The 21,306-nt window shown below is 45.3% G+C and overlaps 1 protein-coding gene across 2 annotated transcripts in view; it reads right to left on the minus strand.

Moving 5' to 3' along the window:
- ATP6V0A2 (ATPase H+ transporting V0 subunit a2) overlaps positions 1-20,536 on the minus strand; it is a 36,374-nt gene extending 15,838 nt beyond the window's left edge. The window contains exons 1-7 of one of the 2 annotated variants that reach the window (XM_082668157.1): positions 20,303-20,536; positions 14,844-14,922; positions 12,736-12,833; positions 10,646-10,783; positions 9,524-9,612; positions 8,214-8,340; positions 1,167-1,249 (exon numbers count right to left, since the gene is read on the minus strand). In XM_082668157.1, coding sequence (XP_082524283.1) covers positions 1,167-1,249; positions 8,214-8,340; positions 9,524-9,612; positions 10,646-10,783; positions 12,736-12,833; positions 14,844-14,922; positions 20,303-20,419 — 731 coding nt within the window. In that variant the 5' untranslated portion in view covers positions 20,420-20,536. The remainder of the gene's footprint in view (positions 1-1,166; positions 1,250-8,213; positions 8,341-9,523; positions 9,613-10,645; positions 10,784-12,735; positions 12,834-14,843; positions 14,923-20,302) is intronic. The other variant, XM_082668158.1, reaches the window with a different exon arrangement.
- Between the last annotated feature and the right edge of the window lie 770 nt (positions 20,537-21,306).

Here is a 21,306-nt window from a genome sequence, read left to right on the forward strand (position 1 = left end):
AAATCATGAAACAAGCGTAAAATATAAATCAAAGACAAAGAACATACAACAATAATTACCTTTTACAGAAAAGAGAAAATCGGAGGAGGAGAAGGCTCTGGATGCCTAGCAATCGCCTCTGACATGGGCTTCAGTAAACGTCCTCTGGGGCCACGTGTGACACCAGGACGCAGGGGAGGCAGAGCCACGCCCCCCCAGCTGCAGCCACACCCCCTCAGCTGCTGCGACTCCCATGCTGCCTTAGTGTTTTAATGCCATGCTTTATGTTCCTCTTTAAGCTCTGGCTACTAAAATTAAATTCTTACTCCAGCCTTACCCTAAGCAATGATATCTGTGAAGTCACAGGTTTGTGTGCTGGCTACAGTTTTTCTAATCTACATAAAAAATAAATATATACCTATTAAGTAAGAATAGGCTAGTCCACGTATCACCTAAAGTTACTTTCCATAACACCAGTGACTGAGTATCAAACGCTGGTGAACACGGAATCCGAAGGAAATAACCGAACCCCACCCTTACTCACCCCAGCAAGAAGCAAGGCAGCTAAAAGTTCCCCGAGTATAAGAAAACAAAAGGCCATTCTTTTGAGTTTTCATGTGGTTTTGCGTGTTTTCCCACTGGTGACAAGACTAAGCCACAGACCGATTCTTGCTGTGATACTGCTCCACGTTTACCGGAGGCTTACGCGGTACGGGAGCCTTTTACTTGTACCATCTCGTCTGGCAGGCAGGCCTCTCCGAGCCCACACTCTCCACCACCTGCCAGGCCCCCTTCCCCAGGCTGCAAAGAAGGTAACTGCAGAGGGCTGGGAAAGGATGAGCCGTACGCTCCATGAGGACAGATAAGCCTACGCGTAGCTAAAAGCAACAGAAAGGCACCAAATATTAAAACTGGATTCCTTCCCCAGCCTTCATTCCTAAGGGAAAAAAATCAAATCTGGGAATGTTCTTAACATGGTGTCTATTTTTAAATTATTTTAAGTATTACACTGGCAAGAGAGATGACAAATTAAATGTTTTAAAACATGGTATTACAGCAAAGAAATCATGTAACAAAACTCAGCAACCTTTGCAACCACTGTGTTTCTCTTCAGAGACATATTTTAAGAAAACTAGAGGTTACTGAGGATAAAGAAATAAATGAAATAAAATGTTTCTTTTTCTTACCAGTCACATATCTTCTTAACCTTGTGGCCAATCTGCTCTCCCCAAAAGGATATCAAAAACACATACCATTTTATGACTTCTCCCTACAAAGAATAAAGATAACTGTTACTTCTCTGTCTAGAACTTTGAAAACTCTGGCAGCTCGCACTCTGTCAGAGTTAGTTCATTCATTCATTCATTCAACAAACACTAAACACTGTCCATCCTCATTATCTGCAGATTCCATAATTGCAAATTCACCCCAGAAATCATTCATAACCCCCAAATCAATACTCAAGCATTTATTCATTTGTGGACATGCAGAGTGACAAAAATTTTGAGTCACCCAATGTGCATATTCCTGCTGAGGTCAAACAAGGTGACCCTCTGCCTTCTTATTTCAGCTCATACTATAAACAAGTGTCCTTTTTGTGATCTATTTAGCGCCAAGTTTTTCACAGTTTTGTGCTTTTTTTGGTGACTTCACTGTTCAAAATGGTCCTCAAAGCTGTCTAGTGTTTCCGAGCACATGAAGGCTGTGACATGCACTCACGTGTGTCCCATCAGCTTTGTTCAGACAGGCGTGATGGTGCGGTTGGCAGTGAGTTCAATGTTAATGCATCAACAGTACATATTAAATAAGATGTCTTTAAAGAAAACAAGGTTATGTAGTGATCGGCTGACAAGAACGCTATGACCAGAGACTCACAGGAACATAACCCTGTGCTTCCCCTAGAAGCAAGGGTTCAGTTCTCACGGAGACTGTACAGTGTTAACTACTACGAATAATGAGAACTGACTGTATTTACAAATATTCTACAAATAGAACTGAATAGGTTTTTGGCCAATTTGCCAGGCACTGGTTCCCAGTGCTAGGAATACAGCAGTGAACAAAACAGACAAAAATCCCTGACCTGGGAGGGAAGGGAGGGGAGGGAAGCTTATATCAAGTTAGCAGCAAGACACTAGGAAAGTTCATAATATGCCAAATGGAGATGAGGGCGATAAAGACAATAAAGCTGGGAGGGGTGACAGGGACAAAGAGGCTGGGGGTTGAGCTTTTAAATCAGGCGAGGAGGGAAGGCCTCCCTGAGAAGGGGACATCTGGGCCTAGAGGAGTGAAGGGGGTGAGGGAGCGAGCCACATGGATCCTGGGGAAGAGCCTCCTGAGCCCGAGGAAAAGCTCGTGCAGAGGCAAGACGAGGGGAAGCGAGCAGGCCAGCCTGGCTGAAGAGGAATGGCCAGGGGGTGACAAGATGGGACGCCGTGAGACAGGAAGCCACAGGAGGGCTTTGAGGCGGGACGGGGGGTGTGGTGGTGAGACGCTCCGACTCATTTTACAGGGATCATTCTGGATGCTGGGCGGAGAAGAGCTGAGCTGGTGCTTACTGAGACAGGCCAGCCTGGACGGGCAGGTCTTGGGGGGAAGATGGGCAGTTCAGTTTTAGGTGTCACATGGAAAGGTCTTCCAGAAACTTCAAAGGTATGGAGGAGCCAGTTAAATAGAAGTCTGGTATTCAGGGGGGAGATCCAAGCCAGATGTATACATTCGAGGGATGGTATTTAAAGCCATGAAGTTACACGGGATCCCTAAGGGCACAGAGGAGAGAAGCAATCCAAGAATTGAGCTCTGGGGCGGAGGGGATGGGGAACAGGTTGGGGAGCTTCAGGCAGAGCAGAGGCACTTGGGTCCCGAAGGCAGGGACGCGGGGCGGCCGGGAAGGGGAGGCCAGGGAGGTGGCGGGCGGAGGAGATGGCCGAGGTGTCTGGGAGGCTGGTTACGTGGGATAAGCAAGCGAATCGCACAGTGCATGAACCACACTGAGGATGAGGGAGGCCAGATTTCTCGCTGTCAGAAGAGAGTGCAAAACACCGAAAAAGAGACGTCCAGAATCGTAGGTTAGAGTCTGAGCAAACGGTTTTATAATAAATGTGCACAGGTAGCTGCAGAAGCGGATACAGCTCTGTGCACGTGTGTGTGTGTGTGTGTGTGTGTGTGTGTGTGTGTGTGTCCATGTTTTGACTGCTGAAAGGGCCCAGAAGCAATGACACTCCACTACATGATGAGAACTCAAACATCCAGATCCTTGTTTCTAAATTCCATCCTCCACTAAAAGGAACCAGCGGTCCTTGAAGGAATGGCTGACTCCAGACAGAGGCAGGGACCATCCTGTGGTGCCAGAAAGTAAGGGGTTGCTCAGTGAATGCTGCAGACGTGCCAAAGGCCAGAGGAACACGCACGAAGGGACGCCCAGTGGCCAAATCAGGGACAATTTGGGCATCAAAGTAAAAAGGACTGGGACTCCCTGGTGGCGCAGTGGTTAAGCATCCACCTGCCAATGCAGGCGACACGGGTTCGAGCCCTGGTCCGGGAAGACCCCACATACCACGGAGCCACTAAGCCCGTGCGCCACAACTACTGAGCCTGCGCTCTAGAGCCCGTGAGCCACAACTACTGAGCCCACGTGCCACAACCACTGAAGCCCACGCACCTAGAGCCCGTGCTCTGCAACAAGAGAAGCCACTGCAATGAGAAGCCCGTGCACCACAACACAGAGCATCCCCCACTCACTGCAACTAGAGGAAAGCCCGTGCACAGTAACGAAGACCCAGCGTGGCCAAAAATAAATAAATAATTTTAAATAAATAATAAAAAGGATCGCAACAGATTACAAGTCATTAAATAAAGACGAATGCCTAAGTCCGTGGATGAATGAGCGAGTGACTGAGAGGGCAGGGAAAGCACGGCCTCCTGGAGGACGGTAACTAGTAAGTACAGAAGGAAGGATGGGAACAGAGTAACCACCTGGCAATCGCAACAGAGGTGATGGGGTCAAGAGAGTCATCGTGGAGGCTGAGGCTGGTGGGCAGAGGTCTGCTGAGGAACAAGGCCCCAGTAACCTAGGAACACCTCCTCACCAGCTACTGATCAATTAAATAGAGCAAGATGGTGACATGAAGGTGGAGAAACCTGGACGACACCAACATGACCAGGCCGATATTACGTGCCTCCTGGTGGGAGGTGCTGAGAGGACCAGATAATTGACTCCGTGGTGTTCCCACCAGCAACGTGTGATCCGAGCCTGGTCAAGAGGAAGCACAGAATGGACCCCAAGAGAGGGTCATCCTGCAGAATGTGAAGCCTGTCCCGAATGCAAACCACAGTCCCAAGCAGGGCAGTGGACCAGAAAGGAAACAATGCAAACTGTGGGGAATTTGATGGCATGTTTGTATTGGACCAAGTGTTGCACCTGTGTTGATTTTTCTCATTTTGAGGGTTGTACGGTGGTTATATAAAATAGCGTCGTTATGAGGGGGCAACACATACATGTCCACGGCTTCCTCGCAGAAGGTCTGGAAGGAGCCTAATGAAAATGGGGATAGATATGCAGAAAGAGTGAGTGGAGTATATATGGCAAAATGTTAATAATTGGGAAATCTGGGTGAAGAGACAGAAGACTTTGTTCTCTTCTGGCAACTTTTCTGTAAACTGAAATTATTTCAAAATAAACTACTGAAGAAACTACACAGGGGGGACTTCCCTGGTGGCGCAGTGGTTAAGAATCCGCCTGCCAATGCAGGGGACATGGGTTCGAGCCCTGGTCTGGGAAGATCCCACATGTCGCGGAGCAACTAAGCCCGTGCACCACAACTACTAAGCCCACGCTCTAGAGCCCACGAGCCACAACTACTGAGCCCATGTGCCACAACTGAAGCCTGCGTGCCTACAGCCCGTGCTCCACAACAAGAGAAGCCACCGCAATGAGGAACCCGCGCATCGCAACGGAGAGTAGCCCCTGCTCGCCGCGACTAGAGAAAGCCCGTGCACAGTAACGAAGACCCAAAGCAGCCAAAAAATAAAATTAAAAAAAAAAAAAAAAAGTAATGTTTGTGAAATTCTTACCTAATAAACTAGGATATTCATTTCTAAAAAGTGTTTAAAAAAAAAAAAAAGAAAGAAAATACCCAGGGGGAAGAAAGAAATGGTATTTATAGTGCATCTGAATTTGAAGATTCCTTAACAATTTTAAAAATAGTACTGTGGGGCTTCCCTGGTGGCGCAGTGGTTGAGAGTCCGCCTGCCAATGCAGGGGACGCGGGTTCGTGCCCCGGTCCGGGAAGATCCCACATGCCGCGGAGCGGCTGCGCCTGTGAGCCATGGCCGCTGAGCCTGTGCGTCCGGAGCCTGTGCTCCGTGAGGGGAGAGGCCACAGCGGTGAGAGGCCCGCGTACCGCAAAAAAAAAAAAAAAAAAAAAAAAAAATAGTACTGTGTCAGGGAACACAACCACCTAAGACATAATATGGAACACGGATGTATGCAACATAAAAAATACAAATCATAAAACCATATGAAACTGCCTGAGTCTAGTTTTGACAGAGAGACTGGTCAGCATCTAGAAACAATACTGACAAAGGAGAAAATGGGTAGAATATGCTCTGGGGTCTGTAAGGACTTCAAGGGGTCGACCCAAAAGGCATTAAACATGACACTATAAATAAATCCTCGAACCTGAGTAAAAGTTACCAAATCAAATCTCATATCCTCCCCAGAACAAGGACTAACAGAACGCACACTGAAACATAAATAGCAACTCTCTCTAAGCTGGAGGATTACAGGTGACTGATTTTCTTCTTCACGTTTTCTATATTGTTCCCAATTTTCTAATAACGAGCACGCATTTCCTTTGTAATCATGGGGGAGGGAGGAGTTGTAGTTTCAAGAGAAAATCTGCCCATTACACGTCAACAAAAAAATGAGAAGTGAAGAAAAAGTAAAGAATTTTTAAAAAATACATATATATCTCTAACCATGTCTCCATATTTCTTCACAGACATTTAATGCCCTTTAACAAATCCGGTAAAAACTCAGCACAAAAGAGCTTAGACACTGTATAGAAAAAAATTTTTTTTACAGAGTAAATGCTCTGCAGGAGAATGATGGACATGTTCTTTTAATTAAAGAAAAAACTCAAAGAACATGTAAATGCTGCTTCAGAACAGTTTTAATCTTCACCTTTACATAGAGAGATCGTAATGGTCACAGGTGAAGGATAATCAACATATTGCTACCGGCAGTTTCAGGAGCCACAAAAACTATTACAGGTGTATGGTTAACGAACAGCTTGACTGATCAGATTTTCCAACGTGTGTGGTTTACTTAGGCTGAACCATATGAAAATTATTTCACAGCCAAACTCCTTTAGGTGTCAAAACTATTAATCTTATAGCCAAAAATCCTGAGGCAAATCTAGGAAAGAAAACACGAACGCTTTTCTCAAAATTGAGAATCCCAAGTTCCTTTTCTACCCTTAGTAGATAAGTTCATCCTCACTTAGACCAATATATAATAGTTATTTTTATGGTGAAGTCTTTAAAAAAAAAAAAATCACAGCTATTTTAAAAGGTAATGATGGCTTTGGCTGCCCTGCTTCTCTTCCTGAATAATTCATTCCTGAAGCCTTAGATGTGCATTCAGGGATGGACCTGGGGTGGGGGGGGAAGGGCAGCAGTGACCCAGGGCAAAGTCAGAGCCCAAGCAAAGTGAGGAGGCCCTGCAGTCCACACTAGGGGACAACCCGGGCTGGGGGCTGGGGAACTCGGAGCTCCAGGCAGAGAGAGGAGCGGGGCAGCAGAGATGGGAAATCAATGGGCAGACTGGTCACACACAAGGGGACTTATCAAATCAGTACATTAACAATAATAGGAGCCAAGTTTCCCACCACTGAAGAAAGGAGTTACAAACACAGAAAGAGAGAAACTTAGAATGAACCCTGTGGTGTTGGACTGGAATTGGATGTAAACTCACAGTTTTCATATATACACACAGGTACAGAAATAAAGCTGTGAGTGTGTGTGAGCCGTGTGCATGTGTGCGTCCTAGAGCTGTCCACTGACAGAGCTGGGAACAGCGACACCTCAGTCCCCATGGGCACACCCGGAGACCGCATCCTGGCTTCTAATTACCGTTCTCCACTAAAGAGAACCAGGTTCCTTGGAGAAATGGCTGATTCCAGAGCCGTGTGAGGGAAATTACAAGATGAATCGGGACATCTTGTTATGCAGGAAAGCAAAGAAGCATTCAAAAAATGATGGGAACATGTAAAAAGAAGATAAAAGCCAGCTAAATGGGCTCCAATGGCCAAATCTAGAGCATGTGAATATCAAAATAAAGAATTACAGTAACAGAGTATAACTCATTGAATAAAACAGGAAATAAATTAATGCACTGAAAATCTGATGAGAAATTGAGTACTTACAGAGTTTCAAAGCACCTCCCCCAAAACATGTACTAAATACAAAGGAAATGGAGTAATAAATTCACAGTGGAGAAGCTTAGGAGTCGCTACCTTGAGCAAGTGATCAAAGTGAACATCACTAGTAATGGGACAAAGGAACTGTGCACCCCTGATGGGAAGCAGCATCACTTCCTGCCCAAGACACATAACTTGAATCTAACCATGAGAAAACATCAGACAAACCCAAACAGAGCGGCATTCTACCAAAATAAAAACCACTGGTCTGTAATAATTTTTAAATGTCCAGGTCACGAAGGTCAAGGTAAGACTGAGAAATTATCCCAGAATGAAGGAGACCAAAGAGACATGACAATTAAGTCTAAGGCCTGATTCTAAACTAGATCCTTTGCTATAAAAGACAGTATTGTGGGAATTCCCTGGCGGTCCGGTGGTTAGGACTCCGAGCTTCCACTGCAGGGGGCCCGGGTTCCATTCCTGGTCGGGGAACTAGGATCCCGCGTGCTGCGCGGCCGCAAATAAATAAATGAATAAATAAATGCCAAAAAAAAAAAAAAAAAAACAGTGTTGGGACGGCTGGTGAAACCCAAACAGGACCTGAGGCTGGGAGGGTGGCGACGCATCCACGTCAACGTCCCAGGCATACTATGGCGGTGCGGGAGAGAATCCTCCATGTTAAGAACTACCCCCCAAACGCATCCAAGGATGGCAAGGCACGTGGTGGACAGCTCACTGAAGTGCTCCGCTCTGCGCTGTGCCTCCAGCTTCAGCGCAAGTCCGCCGCTGCTAAACGGGGAGGAGGTGCCCACTTACCGTTTCAGGGTCTTCCAGGGGCCCCTCCAGTTCTGCGTGCGTCACGATGCTGTGCCCTCTGCAGGCTCGCCACAGCGTTTTCCCGAATGCTTCAGCTTTCCCTTGGTTAATGAGGCCAGACACAAATCTGTGAGACACCAAAGGCTGTGGTCCAGTAAGCGCAATGAGGATTACCAAACCGCATGAAGAGGGCGGCAAAGCCCTTCACGCCTGCCCAAGTGCTGGCGATATCCTCAAAGCCCTCCAACTGCAAAATATCTGAAATGCTGCATAAAATATTTTTGAAACGTCCTCTTCAATGTAGAGCTGAGCCCATAATTTCGAGAAATTCTTGGAATCCAAAAATAAAACAGGACCTCGTAGCTGTGCCCTGATGTATTATACTGACCCAGTATCTTAAGGCCTTGGGTTTCAATGCCAGCAAGGGAGACAGGAGATGGGCTCTGGGTCGATATCAGGTGAAGAGATGGAACTGAACCCCCAATCCCCACAAAGTTGGGACTCTTGCCCCCCAACAAAGGGTTACACCTTAAGTGAATGGGTGGACTAGAAAAAAATCCACCTTGCAAAGGAGCCTACAAGCAAACTTGTTTATTTCGGCTTTGGTTTTGGAGAGAAGGGGAAGAGTGTTACTTGAGAATTTACAACCACATCTTAGGATGCATCAGGCAGAGAGAAAACAAACAGAAAAACAAAGAAACTCAAGCTGAGAAATTAACGTAAAATGATTCCAGGTAGGTAGAGTGCTCCCAAGTACCTGACATATGTAAAAATAAGTTCTCTCTGAAAGAGTACAGCCTCAAACTAAACATCATTGAATTCCTACACATAAGGAATAGAGGAACAGTTCATAATAAAAAGAAATCACAAATCACATGAGGAAACAAGTTACCATTAGTTCAAGTAAACAGAGAGAGTGAACAGTGGAAAGACACCCTTAAAATACGATTAATAAATTAACCAACTCAGTTTAGCCCCTATGTTTCCACCAAACAAAACAGGACTTGACGCTTCAATGACCAATTATTTTAGGCTATGGAGTAACGAAGAATGGCATAACTGGCATAAATTCCTCCTTTCTACCTCATTATACCGAAAGAAGAAATTTCCATCGTATTTAGCTAAAAAGTCAATACAGCTGAGTGATTCAACTCAACAAATACAGGAGTACAGTGTTTTCTTAAACAAATATTCACTTTCTTTCATTCCATCACAGGCTTTCAGATGGTGGCCGTCCTTCCACTCAACACAGCTCGTCTCCCACTGACAAGAAGGACAGTGTAAAGCTCGACCCGCCAGTTGCCACTTACCCCAGTTTTGCTCCCAGCCTCTGCATACAGCTGTAGTCCAACAAAGAATCGTTCTCCAAGGAAGGGAATTCTTCGTAAGTGGGTTCAAACTAAAAAGAGATATGACACCAAGTGTGTCTCACTGAAAGTGACACTTTAATTCTCAAGTCGTGTTTCCAAACAAGTTTGCAGGGCATAGGAACTCAGATTTGGGTGCCAAGGCCCCAAGGTAACTCAGACACGTAACTCAGCTCTGATAGATGAAGAGCATAACTTCCCTGTCCCTTATTTGTAAGCTAGTTGAAGACATTTACTTGAAAGTATAGTTATAATTTATGCCATTGCCTTAATTCAAGACAGAGTAACTGTATCAGAGGTCACCGCTACAGAAAGTGAAACAAAGTTCATAAGGGACATACGTCTCCCCTCTCTGATACTCAGCTGAGTACTGTGCTACTGCATAGGCTGTTCTTTATTCCCATACAGATTTTTTTTTAATTCCATTACTCTCAGCAATTTGAGAAGAAAAAAAACAAACTAAATTTTAGAGTTTGACTTCCAGTGTTCAATTTTTTCTCATGATCATAAGATTTTTTTCAACTGCAAACTAAAGCATTTCATGAATAGGAAGTGGTTATGGTTAAAACCAACCAACAAAGGAGAGGCTTAAAACTTCTTTTAATGTCATATAATCCAACCGAAAGATAAAGGTAAGATCAAAATGTATCTGATTTTTTTTACATGTATCTCTTTTTTTTTTTTTTTTTTTAATTTTTAGCTGCGTTGGGTCTTCGTTGCTGTGTGCGGGCTTTCTCTAGTTGCGGCGGGCAGGGGCTACTCCTTATTGAGTAAGGGGTATCTCTTCCAATGAGGAAGTCCCTCTATCTCTTTTAAAAAGCAACACCTCTACAGGAGTTAATAACAAAACCCAAAACTTTACGAGAACGAGAATTTTATAAAAGAAATATACTTCTGGGACTTCCCTGGTGGCCCAGGGGTGAAGACTCCGCGCTTCCACTACAGGGGGCACGGGTTCAATCCCTGGTCAGGGAACTAAGAACCTGCGTGCCGCGTGGCGCAACCAAAAGAAAGAAAGAAAGAAAGGAAGGAAGAAATGCACTTCCTCCCGAGCATCGCCAGCACCTGCATGTCGCGCCTGACGAAGGCCTTGCTCACTCGCAGCACGTGGGTGTACTCGGTCAGCTCCAGGAGGTTCTTCCTCAGCCTCTCCTTGTTCTTCGTGACCTCCCTCAGCTCAGCCTCCAGCTTCTGCAACTGCTCCTGAAATGAAACGGCAGCAGGGTTAGTTCCAAGTCTGGTTCTAATACTCTTTTCACAGTACCCCAGAACTAGTAGAGGTTTTAAAAAGCCATAATGTATGAGAGTTTGATAGGGATATGAAAACATGCACAGGTTTTTGGTTTTGTTTTTTTTTGCGGTACACGGGCCTCTCACTGTTGTGGCCTCTCCTGTTGTGGAGCACAGGCTCCGGACACGCAGGCTCAGCGGCCATGGCTCACGGGCCCAGCCGCTCCGCGGCATGTGGGATCTTCCCGGACCAGGGCACAAACCCGTGTCCCCTGCATTGGCAGGCGGACTCTCAACCACTGCGCCACCAGGGAAGCCCCACACACAGGTTTTTAAAGTCCATCATCTGCTGCTTCATATTAATTCAGGTACCTGTGATGGCAAGCACGCAGATGCCGTGATGACTATGAGTGCCCTACGGCTGGACCCAATCTCTAATCTCAGGTCCTATCATTTCTTCTGGTTTCCCTTCATCTGCTTATCCATTACCAATACACCAAAGAGTTTTCCTTTTTCAAGACTACATTTCCTTTTATTTGCAACATAGAAAAATTTTAGATAATCTTTCCCAAACATATTATTCCTGGTCTCTAGCTTAAGAGCTTCTATGCAGTTTCACTTAACACAATTAATTAAGCATAAAAATACTTGAGAACGAATCTTCTTTAACAATTAGTTATATACCAAGCATCCTTAACAATCCTTAAGTATTAAAATGATAGAAGCAGAAATCTGTAAAACAACCCACGGTATTCAGACAAATCACCTGACACGCTACATTCAGTACTTGTGTTCTGCCTTATAAAAAACGATAAGCAGCCAGTAATCACTATATTTGTAATTACATCAAAAGCGACACACCAAACAGGCCAAGCCAGATGACTGCTCTCATCTGACCGTACAGTTCTCTCTCAAGTCCATTCATATACCAACTGTTAAATGACATCCTCCCAGAAAAACAAACAGAGCAGCCAGCAATGGAATGGTCCTAATTATACAGTACTAAGAGCTGTAAAGGGCTCCAGTCTATTTCCCAGTGTGATGAATTATCAGATGATTAGAGCAAAACCTCAGGAGATAATTCATGGGGGGGAAGGGGGGATGCTAATGTACAAGCCAGTGCTCTCACGGTGGTGGGGGACTCCAGAAGAAGGAATCTCATTTGCTGCCCATGGGGAACCACCTGGCACCTTCACACGAGCTTCTGAAAATCAGAGGGGGAAGGGCCAGGGTGAACTGGGGAGAGTGCGAAGGGCACAGGCCTGAAGCCTCCATGTGCAGCAGGAGAGGCTTGCTAAGGCCTGCACAGGCCCGGAGTCACATCACATGAGCCCAGATCTCACAACCTAACTCTTGTTAGTCTCTGTTCAATACCACCTGTCTTACATTTTATTTTTTTCTAATATATTCTTTTTTTTTTTTAATTTATTTTTATTTTTGGCTGCGTTGGGTCTTCGTTGCTGTGCGCGGGCTTCTCATGGTGGCTTCTCTTGTTGTGCAGCACAAGCCCTAGGCGCGCGGGCTTCAGTAGCTGTGGCTCGGAGGCTCTAGAGCACAGGCTCAGTAGTTGTGGCACACGGGCTCTACAGCGCAGGCTCAGTAGTTGTGGCGCAGGGCTTAGTTGCTCCACAGCATGTGGGATCTTCCCGGACCGGGGCTTGAACCCGTGTCCCCTGCATTGGCAGGTGGATTCTTAACCACTGCACCACCAGGGAAGCCCTGTCTTACATTTTAAAAGAAAACCAAATTCCAGTTAAAATTTATCACAGATAACCTGTTACTGAGAATTAACCATAATACGGTCTTTTGCTTTTCATTCCACGGTTTTGAGAAGAAAGGCAGAAAAGCACAAGACAATATAAAGTAAGTGAATAAGCAGTCTCTGAGGTCAGTGACCTAAAACCGCTTCTTCAGAAACCAGTTACCTGCATTTCGAGCACTTGTTTAAGGGGTGGTGCAGGAGGACTGGTCTCTCCCTCAGGGAGGGGAATATCAGCTCTATTAATTTCCTGCACCAAATATGCTGTGGAAATAAAAGTTAAACAAATTAGACTCAAAAACTTACTACAGGACATTTCAGTGAGAACATTTTACATCCCAACCTTTCCCAGGTCATCTAAAAACTAATGTCTAAATGCATAAAATCTTGCCTGTCGCAACTGACTGATAGGATGCCTTCTGCAGCCTTGTTTCCAAAGATCTGCAAAATAATGCTGCCTAGAGAGATGAACGTGCAGTGACAAAACAAACAGTAACCTGGATACACATTTTCTGAAATTCCTCACGTCCTTCATTTCTAAAACTCTAGTTAAAGAACTTTGGAGTCACAGCTGCCTCTGCACCTGTATAGGAAGCAGAAGGTTAAGGACACACTTGGAAGTGCAGGAATAATCCAATGATAGACCTATAATCGTCCCCACCAGAGACGTTAGTGCAACCTCCCTGCAGACACCATTAGGAGGAAATACACATCCATCAGGAAAAACACATCCTCTATCAGTCTCCTCTATAAGGAGGAGACCACAGGACAGAAAGTCAGGTTCTCCTGAGTCCCCAGTTAGCCGTGATGTTTTAACTTAGAGCAACTTACACTGCCTTCTCTACTTACATTAAAAACTAGATTCATGAAACTAATAATGAACCAGCCAAAAAAAACTTAATTTCTTTAGTTTACATTTTCAATTCCATGAAGCGTTCTTTTCCTTAGGATAAAAGTCATAATACCTGGTAAAGTCATTACCAGATATAATATTTTGGAGAAATGTTAACTAGTTATTTTATTAGAAAGAGAGAGAGAGAGAAAGAGAAAGAAAGAAAGGAAGGAAGGAAGGAAGGAAGGAAGAAAGGGAGAAAGAGAGAGAGAAAGGGAAGGAGGAAGGGAGGAGGGAGGAAGAAAAGCGATGATGTCTTACCCATAAGATAGCAAAGGAAGCACTGGGTTTAACAGCTTTCTGGAAATGGATGTAAATTTTTTTAACCTATCTTTTATACCTAAATTTACTTGAGAGTTCATTTTCTTTTTAAGTCTGCATTCTTTTTGAAATAGTCTAAGCTACAGGAAGTCCTGGACACATCTAATGTGTTGTCACTCCTGCCCCGCCTTTGAAAACTCATTCCGAATATACAACCTGTCCAATGACTTATATATATGGCAAGGATGGGGATGTGGTATCACCCTACCCTACATGATCCACACAAATAACTGGGACCTCAAACAATATGCAGACAACTAGACTTCAGATGACTAACAGGTTTCTTTCGATCTTAAAAACCCCCAATTAAAAAATATAAAATCCACAATAATTAACTGCTATTAGAAATCATTCCAAAAGTCATCTTCTCTCCCCTCCTCAACACTCTCACTCCCAGGTTTTTCTGTTCATCCCTCTAAAAACAAATTTGGTACTTTAGACAATTACTGGCATCGTTCCCCCCTCTCTATTTCAGTCAGAATTTCACGGTTAGAATTGATAAAGACTATTTTATTTTAGGCTAAGACGTTAAAGGTTTTATGGCTGAGTTTTAATGGTTAACAGTCAGAGAACACTGATCTCTACAAAGGAAGCCCTGAAAAAAAGGAAATTATAACCAATGTATCTGCCATTTCCTACCTCCCCTGTTCTCTGATAAAATTTTAAGTAATCTATTAATGTGTATACAATGTTTTTAAGTTATAATAGATTACAAGGGATTGGCTAAATAAATTATGGCACATTAATACCATAAAATACTATGTAACCATTATAAACAATGATGAGTCAATCTGTTTATTGACATGAAAAGATGTTAAAGTACCATCAAATGAGAAACAAAGCTAATAACAAAATAACCTGACCATTATGTATGTAAATCCTTACTTTTATAGATGAACAGTAAAAAAATATATAAACCTACATAATAGTGAATACATGAATGGTGAGAATATGGACGACTTCTTTTTTCCTTTCTACTTGTCTAGATTTTCTAATTTTTCTAAAGTGAACAAGGTTTACTTATATAACAATAATTATTTAAGTTATTAAAATAAACTTACCCAATATTCGCTCTAGTTCTTCACACCTCTTCACCTCACCAACAAATTTTCTTTGGAAAGAACTTACATTCTGGTTCAGCTGAGAAAAAGATGAAAATTTTGCTTTGAATTTTCTCCAATTTAAAAATAAATTCGATTTTATAAATAAAATATGATAGTCAAGGGTTTGGGGGGAAGCAGATCCTCGGACACTACTGGATAGGAGCATAAACTGACACATCTTTTCTGGAAAGCGATTTGGCAACTGTTACCAAAAACACAGCCTGAAAAGTATCCTCTGGCCCAGAAATATCCCGTGAAGAAATTCAACCTAAAGGAACAAACTATGGATACGGACCAAAATGTATCTAAAAGAGCATCCACCTCAGGGATAGAGAAAAAATGCTTAACAGTGGAAAACTGGTTAAAGAAATCACAGTCTATATCCACACTGGGGAACACTACTCAGCAGTAAAAAGGAACAAACTGACACATCAACATCACAGAGGATGTTCAGAAACATGATGCAAATGAAAGACACAGAAGACCACATATTGTGTGACTCCATGTCTATGAAATGTCCAAAAAAGGAAAACCTAGAGGCAGAAAGTAGGTTAGTGACTGCCTGGGTCTTGGGGTAGGGACGGGGATGACCTGTAAATGAGCATAAGGGACCTTATTGGGATGATGTGACGGCCTAAAACTGGATTGTGGCAATGGACATGCTACTCAGAAAATTTTCTAAAAACCAACAAATTGTACGCTTGAAATGGGTGAATTTTATGATACACATCAATAAAGTTGGATAAAAATTATGGTTCAGTAATATAATTGATTACTATGCACTTATTAAAAATTATGTTTTAAATGATGAGGTATTTGATTATATTAAGAAATTATTATTAAAATTTTTAGGTATGATAATGGTATTGTGGTTATGATTTTTTTAGGGTCCTTACCTTTTAGAGATACTTATTGAAATATTTATGAGTGAAATTATACAACCGGGATTTGCTTCAAAATGATCTTGTCTGATGGGTGGGGTTTTTTGGGACCACACGACTTTTGAGATCTTAGTTCCCCAACCAGGGATCAAACCCGGACCCGGCAGTGAAAGCGCCGAGTCCTAACCACTGGACCCCCAGGGAAGTCCCACCATTGGTTTATAATATGGGTCCACAGTTCACTGTTCCCATATACTCTCCCCTTTACTTAAAATCTTATCAGGACTTCCCTGGTGGTGCAGTGGTTAAGAATCCTCCTGCCAATGCAGGGGACACAGATTTGAGCCCTGGTCCGGCAAGATCCCGCATGCAGTGGAGCAACTAAACCCATGTGCCACAACTACTGAGCCTGCGTTCTAGAGCCCACGAGCCACAACTACTGAGCCCCTGTGCCACAACTACTGAAGCCCACGCACCTAGAGCCCATGCTCCGCAACAAGAGAAGCCACCGCGATAAGAAGCCCGCACACCGCAACAAAGAGTAGCCCCCGCTCGCCACAACTAGAGAAAGCCCGTGCGCAGCAACGAAGACCCAACGCAGCCAAAAATAAATAAATTTATTAAAACAAAAACATCTTACTATATAAAGCTTAAAACCATAAAAAATTGTAAAACAATATTTAATAAAATGAGGAAATTAGTCATGCATGATTTATGTGTGAAAAAAGACTAAAGATATTATCAGTGTGGCTCCAATTATCTAAAAATACCTATGTACATACATTTTAAAATATTACTAGAGGGATTCCCTGGTGGTGCAGTGATTAAGAATCCGCCTGCCAATGCAGGGGACACGGGTTCAAGTCCCGGTCCAGGAAGATCCCACATGCTGCGGAGCAACTAAGCCCGTGCGCCACAACTACTGAGCCTGTGCCCTAGAGCCTCCGAGCCACAGCTACTGAAGCCCACGCGCCTAGAGCCCATGCTCCGCAACAAGAGAAGCCACCGCAATGAGAAACCCGCGCACAGCAACAAAGACCCAACGCAGCCAAAAATAAATAAATTTATTTTTAAAAATTAATAATAATATTAGAAAAATAATGTTTGATTGGACATTATGAACCAAAAAGGTAAAGTGTTTGTTTCTAGGTAATGGGATCATGGAAATTAGTATCTCATGCTTCCCAAATTTCCCACAATGGACGTATATTACTTCCACAATTTTTTAAATTACAGTAATCATTCATGTTGAAAGGCATTTGGGGCAAGAATTTTACCTTCACTCCATGCAGCATTATACTGGCACTCTCAAAAAGGAGAATTAGAAACAGCTTGGCATGAAGCTGCTTGAACAACCTGAGAATGTCTATCCCAAAGGCTTGGTTCTTGTTCAGTTTTTGGAAATTTTTTTTAAAGAGTTAACCAGAAGAAAGATAAAAATTTGAATTTCACTTGTTTGTCACATTCGCATTCATTTCCGGAAGTCATATTAATCCAAAGTAGTAACCACTTTCGAGTCCTAATGATTCAGACACAATCTATCTCAATAGAACTAAGAATGAGCAGAGGAAGCTACCCATCAAAAGCTGTCTATTAACGACAGACATGACTTCTCAGTTTCACTGTCTTTTTCGTCAATATCAAACACTAACTCAAATTGGACACTATGGTTCCACACATAGAATCTTCACGAAGAGGCAAACTTCTGTGGCAACACCACACAGGATTGGATCTGACATCCACCGTCACCATCTTACACAGTACGTTAACTGGTTTTTTCTGTTGCATGGTTTCTTTTATAAAGTTTTGCTTCTATTTTCTTTTTAGGGAGGCACCTTTAATTCCAGGCTAACGCTATGAAGTACATTTTTTAAAATTATTTATTTATTTATTTAATTTATTTATTTTTGCTTGTGTTGGGTCTTCGTTGCTGTATGCAGGTTTTCTCTAGTTGTGGAGAGCCAGGGTTACTCTTCGTAGCGGTGCGCGGGCTTCCCATTGCGGTGGCTTCTCTTGTTGCGGAGCACAGGCTCTAGGCACGCGGGCTTCAGTATTGCAGCATGCGGGCTCAGTAGTTGTGGCTCGCAGGCTCTGCAGGCTCAGTAGTTGTGGCACACGGGCTTAGTTGCTCCACGGCATGTGGGATCTTCCCAGAGCACGGATCGAACCTGTGCCCCTGCACTGGCAGGCGGATTCTTATCCACTGCGCCACCAGGGAAGCCCTATGAAGTACATTTTAATGCAGATTTGTTTTAACACTAACATTTAACCTAGAAAAACCAGCAGAGGCTGCCTGGTGCTGTTGTGACTGGTATCCACGCCACCCATCTTCCCACTCCAGCAGCTAACGGACAAAAGGTGAACGCTGTCCTCAAATTCCAGACGCTTAGAAAAGAGAGATGGACTTGCCCTTCACTGAGTCCTACTGGTGAGTTGAATAACCTTTCTTTTCCATGTCATCTCTTTGGCTGTCACTACAGAAACCCTTGCCCTGCCTCCTCTCCCTTAGAAGGATCACTAAAAGGAAAGGCAGAAACTCTCCAGCCTGTGCAAATCAGAAAAGACGGATGTCAGGGATCCCACCTGGTGAGCACAAAGTCAGGAAGAAATTCCAGAAGAGCAGAAGTGTCAGGTGACAGAGCTTTCTGCACTAGCACCGGTGCTGCTTGACAGTCATCCCAAAGACACACACACACACACCCCTGAGCTCCGAAAACCTAGCATCACACACACACACACACACACACACCCGAGCTCCGAAAACCTAGCATCACACACACGCACGCGCGCACACACACACACACACACACACACACACCCTGAGCTCCGAAAACCTAGCATCACACAAAGAAGAGCTCATTTTAACACGGCAGCTTTATTTTACTTCTGGAAAAAGATGAACTGCACTTTCTTTTTCTTTCCCCAATTTTCAGTTTAAAAGAATCCCAAGTGTCCCCTACTACCTAATGTAATGGCACTCAATGAAACTTGCATCTTTGCGGTAATTAGGGTGTTTGTTCAAACCTCTAAGATTTAAGCTTGCTTTAAGCCTCTTGGCCTGAGTACTAACAGGATGGAAGAAATCTACCTGTTATAAAGAAGGAAGCCCATTTCTCTCACAACTGTTTCCTGAATCTTTCGGGTGCTACTAAGTCACAGCTCAGCACAGCAGCACCTGCCAGCAAAGTGGGCACCGCGTGCTGAAGCCCAAATGGCTCCAGGAACCAGGAAGAGCTGGGCCTTCTCTGCAGCCTCGCCTCCCACTCAGGAGTTTCTCTCTGACCTGGCAGTTGCCTTGTGAGGTCAACCCAGGGATCAACGACACCAGATCTTAGGTACGGGTGGTTCCCTCTTGAAACTAAGGAGCCCTCAGAAAGACGAAGGGAAACCAGAGGAGATGAAAGCTGGGTCCCAGGAAATAAAATGTTCATCCAAGTGAATTCCAGTTCAATTAGCAAAGGTCCTGCTTCATAATCTCCCTTTCACACTGCTCTTTTCCTTCATGGCACTTATCACAGTTCATAATCAGTGTCTCTCCTACATTGTGAGCAACAAAAACACAGGGACTTTGTCCACCCTGCTCACCCCTGAGTCCCCAGCACCAAACTCAGTGTCTGCAACAGAGCAAGCACTCAATGAAAGCTTGTTCATTCATTCCACAGAGGCATACTAGTGCCCACAAAGTCAGGGACTGTACTCAGGAATCAGGAATAAACAAGGCAGGCAAGGCCATTACCCCACCCCGGGGGGGCTGACAGTCCACGGTGGAGACAAACAATAAATAAACAGATATATAAACAAGGGTTTATTACTATTTGCTGGGAAGACAAGTCTCATTCAACAAATTCTGACTGCACTCCAACTCCTTCCTAGGCAGTGATATGTACATCATCAGGTATCGGTGAACAAAAACGACAAAAATCCCGCCCCTCAGGAGCTTACACCAAATTCATTCCCAGTTCAGGCTCCTGGCTCTTCCAGTTCCCTCCACCTGGGAACTTGTTCCCCCAGATCTTCCCAGCGCCGGCTCCTGCCCATTCAGGTCTCAGCCCAAGAACACTTCCTCAGAGAGACCTCTCTGACCACCCCCAACTGAGGCACTATCTCATCCCCCCGTTTTATTTTCTGTATGGCAAACATATTCCTGTTTACGTATTCATTTGCTTAATATTTCTCACGTTCCCCCTGCCCCGTAAGTTCCAGAAGGGCTCCAAGAGGCCTTATCAGAGTTGTTCTCCCGCTTAGCCCAGTGTCTGGCCCAGAGTCGGTGCTCCGAAGCATCAGATGGCACGACCCGAGTGGACGAAGACGACGCGGAGCGTTCCTAACTAACCCGGCCTGGGCGGCCGCGGACCGAACATTCGGCGACCCTGGGCTCGGGCCCCGCTCTGCGGAAGTTCTGGCCGGAAAGTGGACCTCAGCTTCCCCGTATGGGAAATGGGCGCCCAGGCGCCCACGGAAATGAGGCCCGAGCGAAAGGCTCGATGCGGGAGTTCCGCGGGCAGGTGCGGCCCGCATCTCCCGGGCGACACTCACGTCTCGGAACTGGACCAGGCCCTTCTCGCCCAGGGCGCTGAGGCACTCGTAGGCCGTGCCGGACTGCAAGAAGAGCTGCGCCAGGCACATGGTCTCGCTCCGGAACAGGGACCCCATGGCTGGCCGGCCCGCGCCCCCGCGGGGCCCGAAGGGCGGCGGCGGCTCCGGGCCGCGCGGGCCCGCACGGTCAGCTGGGGCGGCCCGGAGCTCGGGCTTCTCCTGCGGCCTGGCCGTAGCCCCGAACCATGGGACTCCGCTCTGCACCAACTACCCCCGGTCCCGCCGCCGCGGACGCCGCTCCAGGCGCCGCCAGAGCCGCCCTCGAGGCCCCGCCCCCTGGCTACAGCCGGTTCCGGTTCCGCCCCCCCCCCCCGCGCGCGCTCTTGGCCCCCCCCCCCCACGCCGGCCGACCAATGGCGCCCGGAGTTGCGGACGACGGCGGCGCAGGCGGCGGGGCCAAACGGCGCAAACCCGGCGGCATTGCGGTGGGTCACAGAACCCGTCCGGACTCCGACCAAAAGCTGCCACTCGCTCCAATGTTCACAGCTTTTTAAAAGGAGTTTTACTGAGTTTACGTGCGATAAAGTTCACCCGACTAGAGTATACAATTTTGTGATATTTAGTAAAGTTACAAAGTTGTGCAGCCATCGTCACGATCAATTTTAGAATATTTCCATCAACCCCAGGAGGATTCCTCCTGCTCGGCTGCAGTCAATCCCCTGCCCGTCCCCAAGCTCCGGGCAATCGCTAAACAACTTCTTCTCCATAGATCTGCCTGTTAGGATATTTCCTATCAACAGAATTACACCCTGTGCGGTGTTTGCAGCTAGCTCCTGCCGCTGGCTTTTCTCTGGGGCCCTGGCCTGTGTGCGGACCAGAAAGCAGGGTCTGATGCCAGGCTGCTCTTGCCTTATACGCTCCTGCACACAGCAGCTACAGAGATCTCTGGCAGGACGAAAATGGGATGTGAGCCTACTGAAAATCCTCTGGCTTCTCCCACCGCG

This window comes from Grampus griseus, assembly GCF_964374135.1.
Source record: "Grampus griseus genome assembly, chromosome: 12".
Classification (NCBI taxonomy): Eukaryota; Metazoa; Chordata; class Mammalia; order Artiodactyla; family Delphinidae; genus Grampus; species Grampus griseus.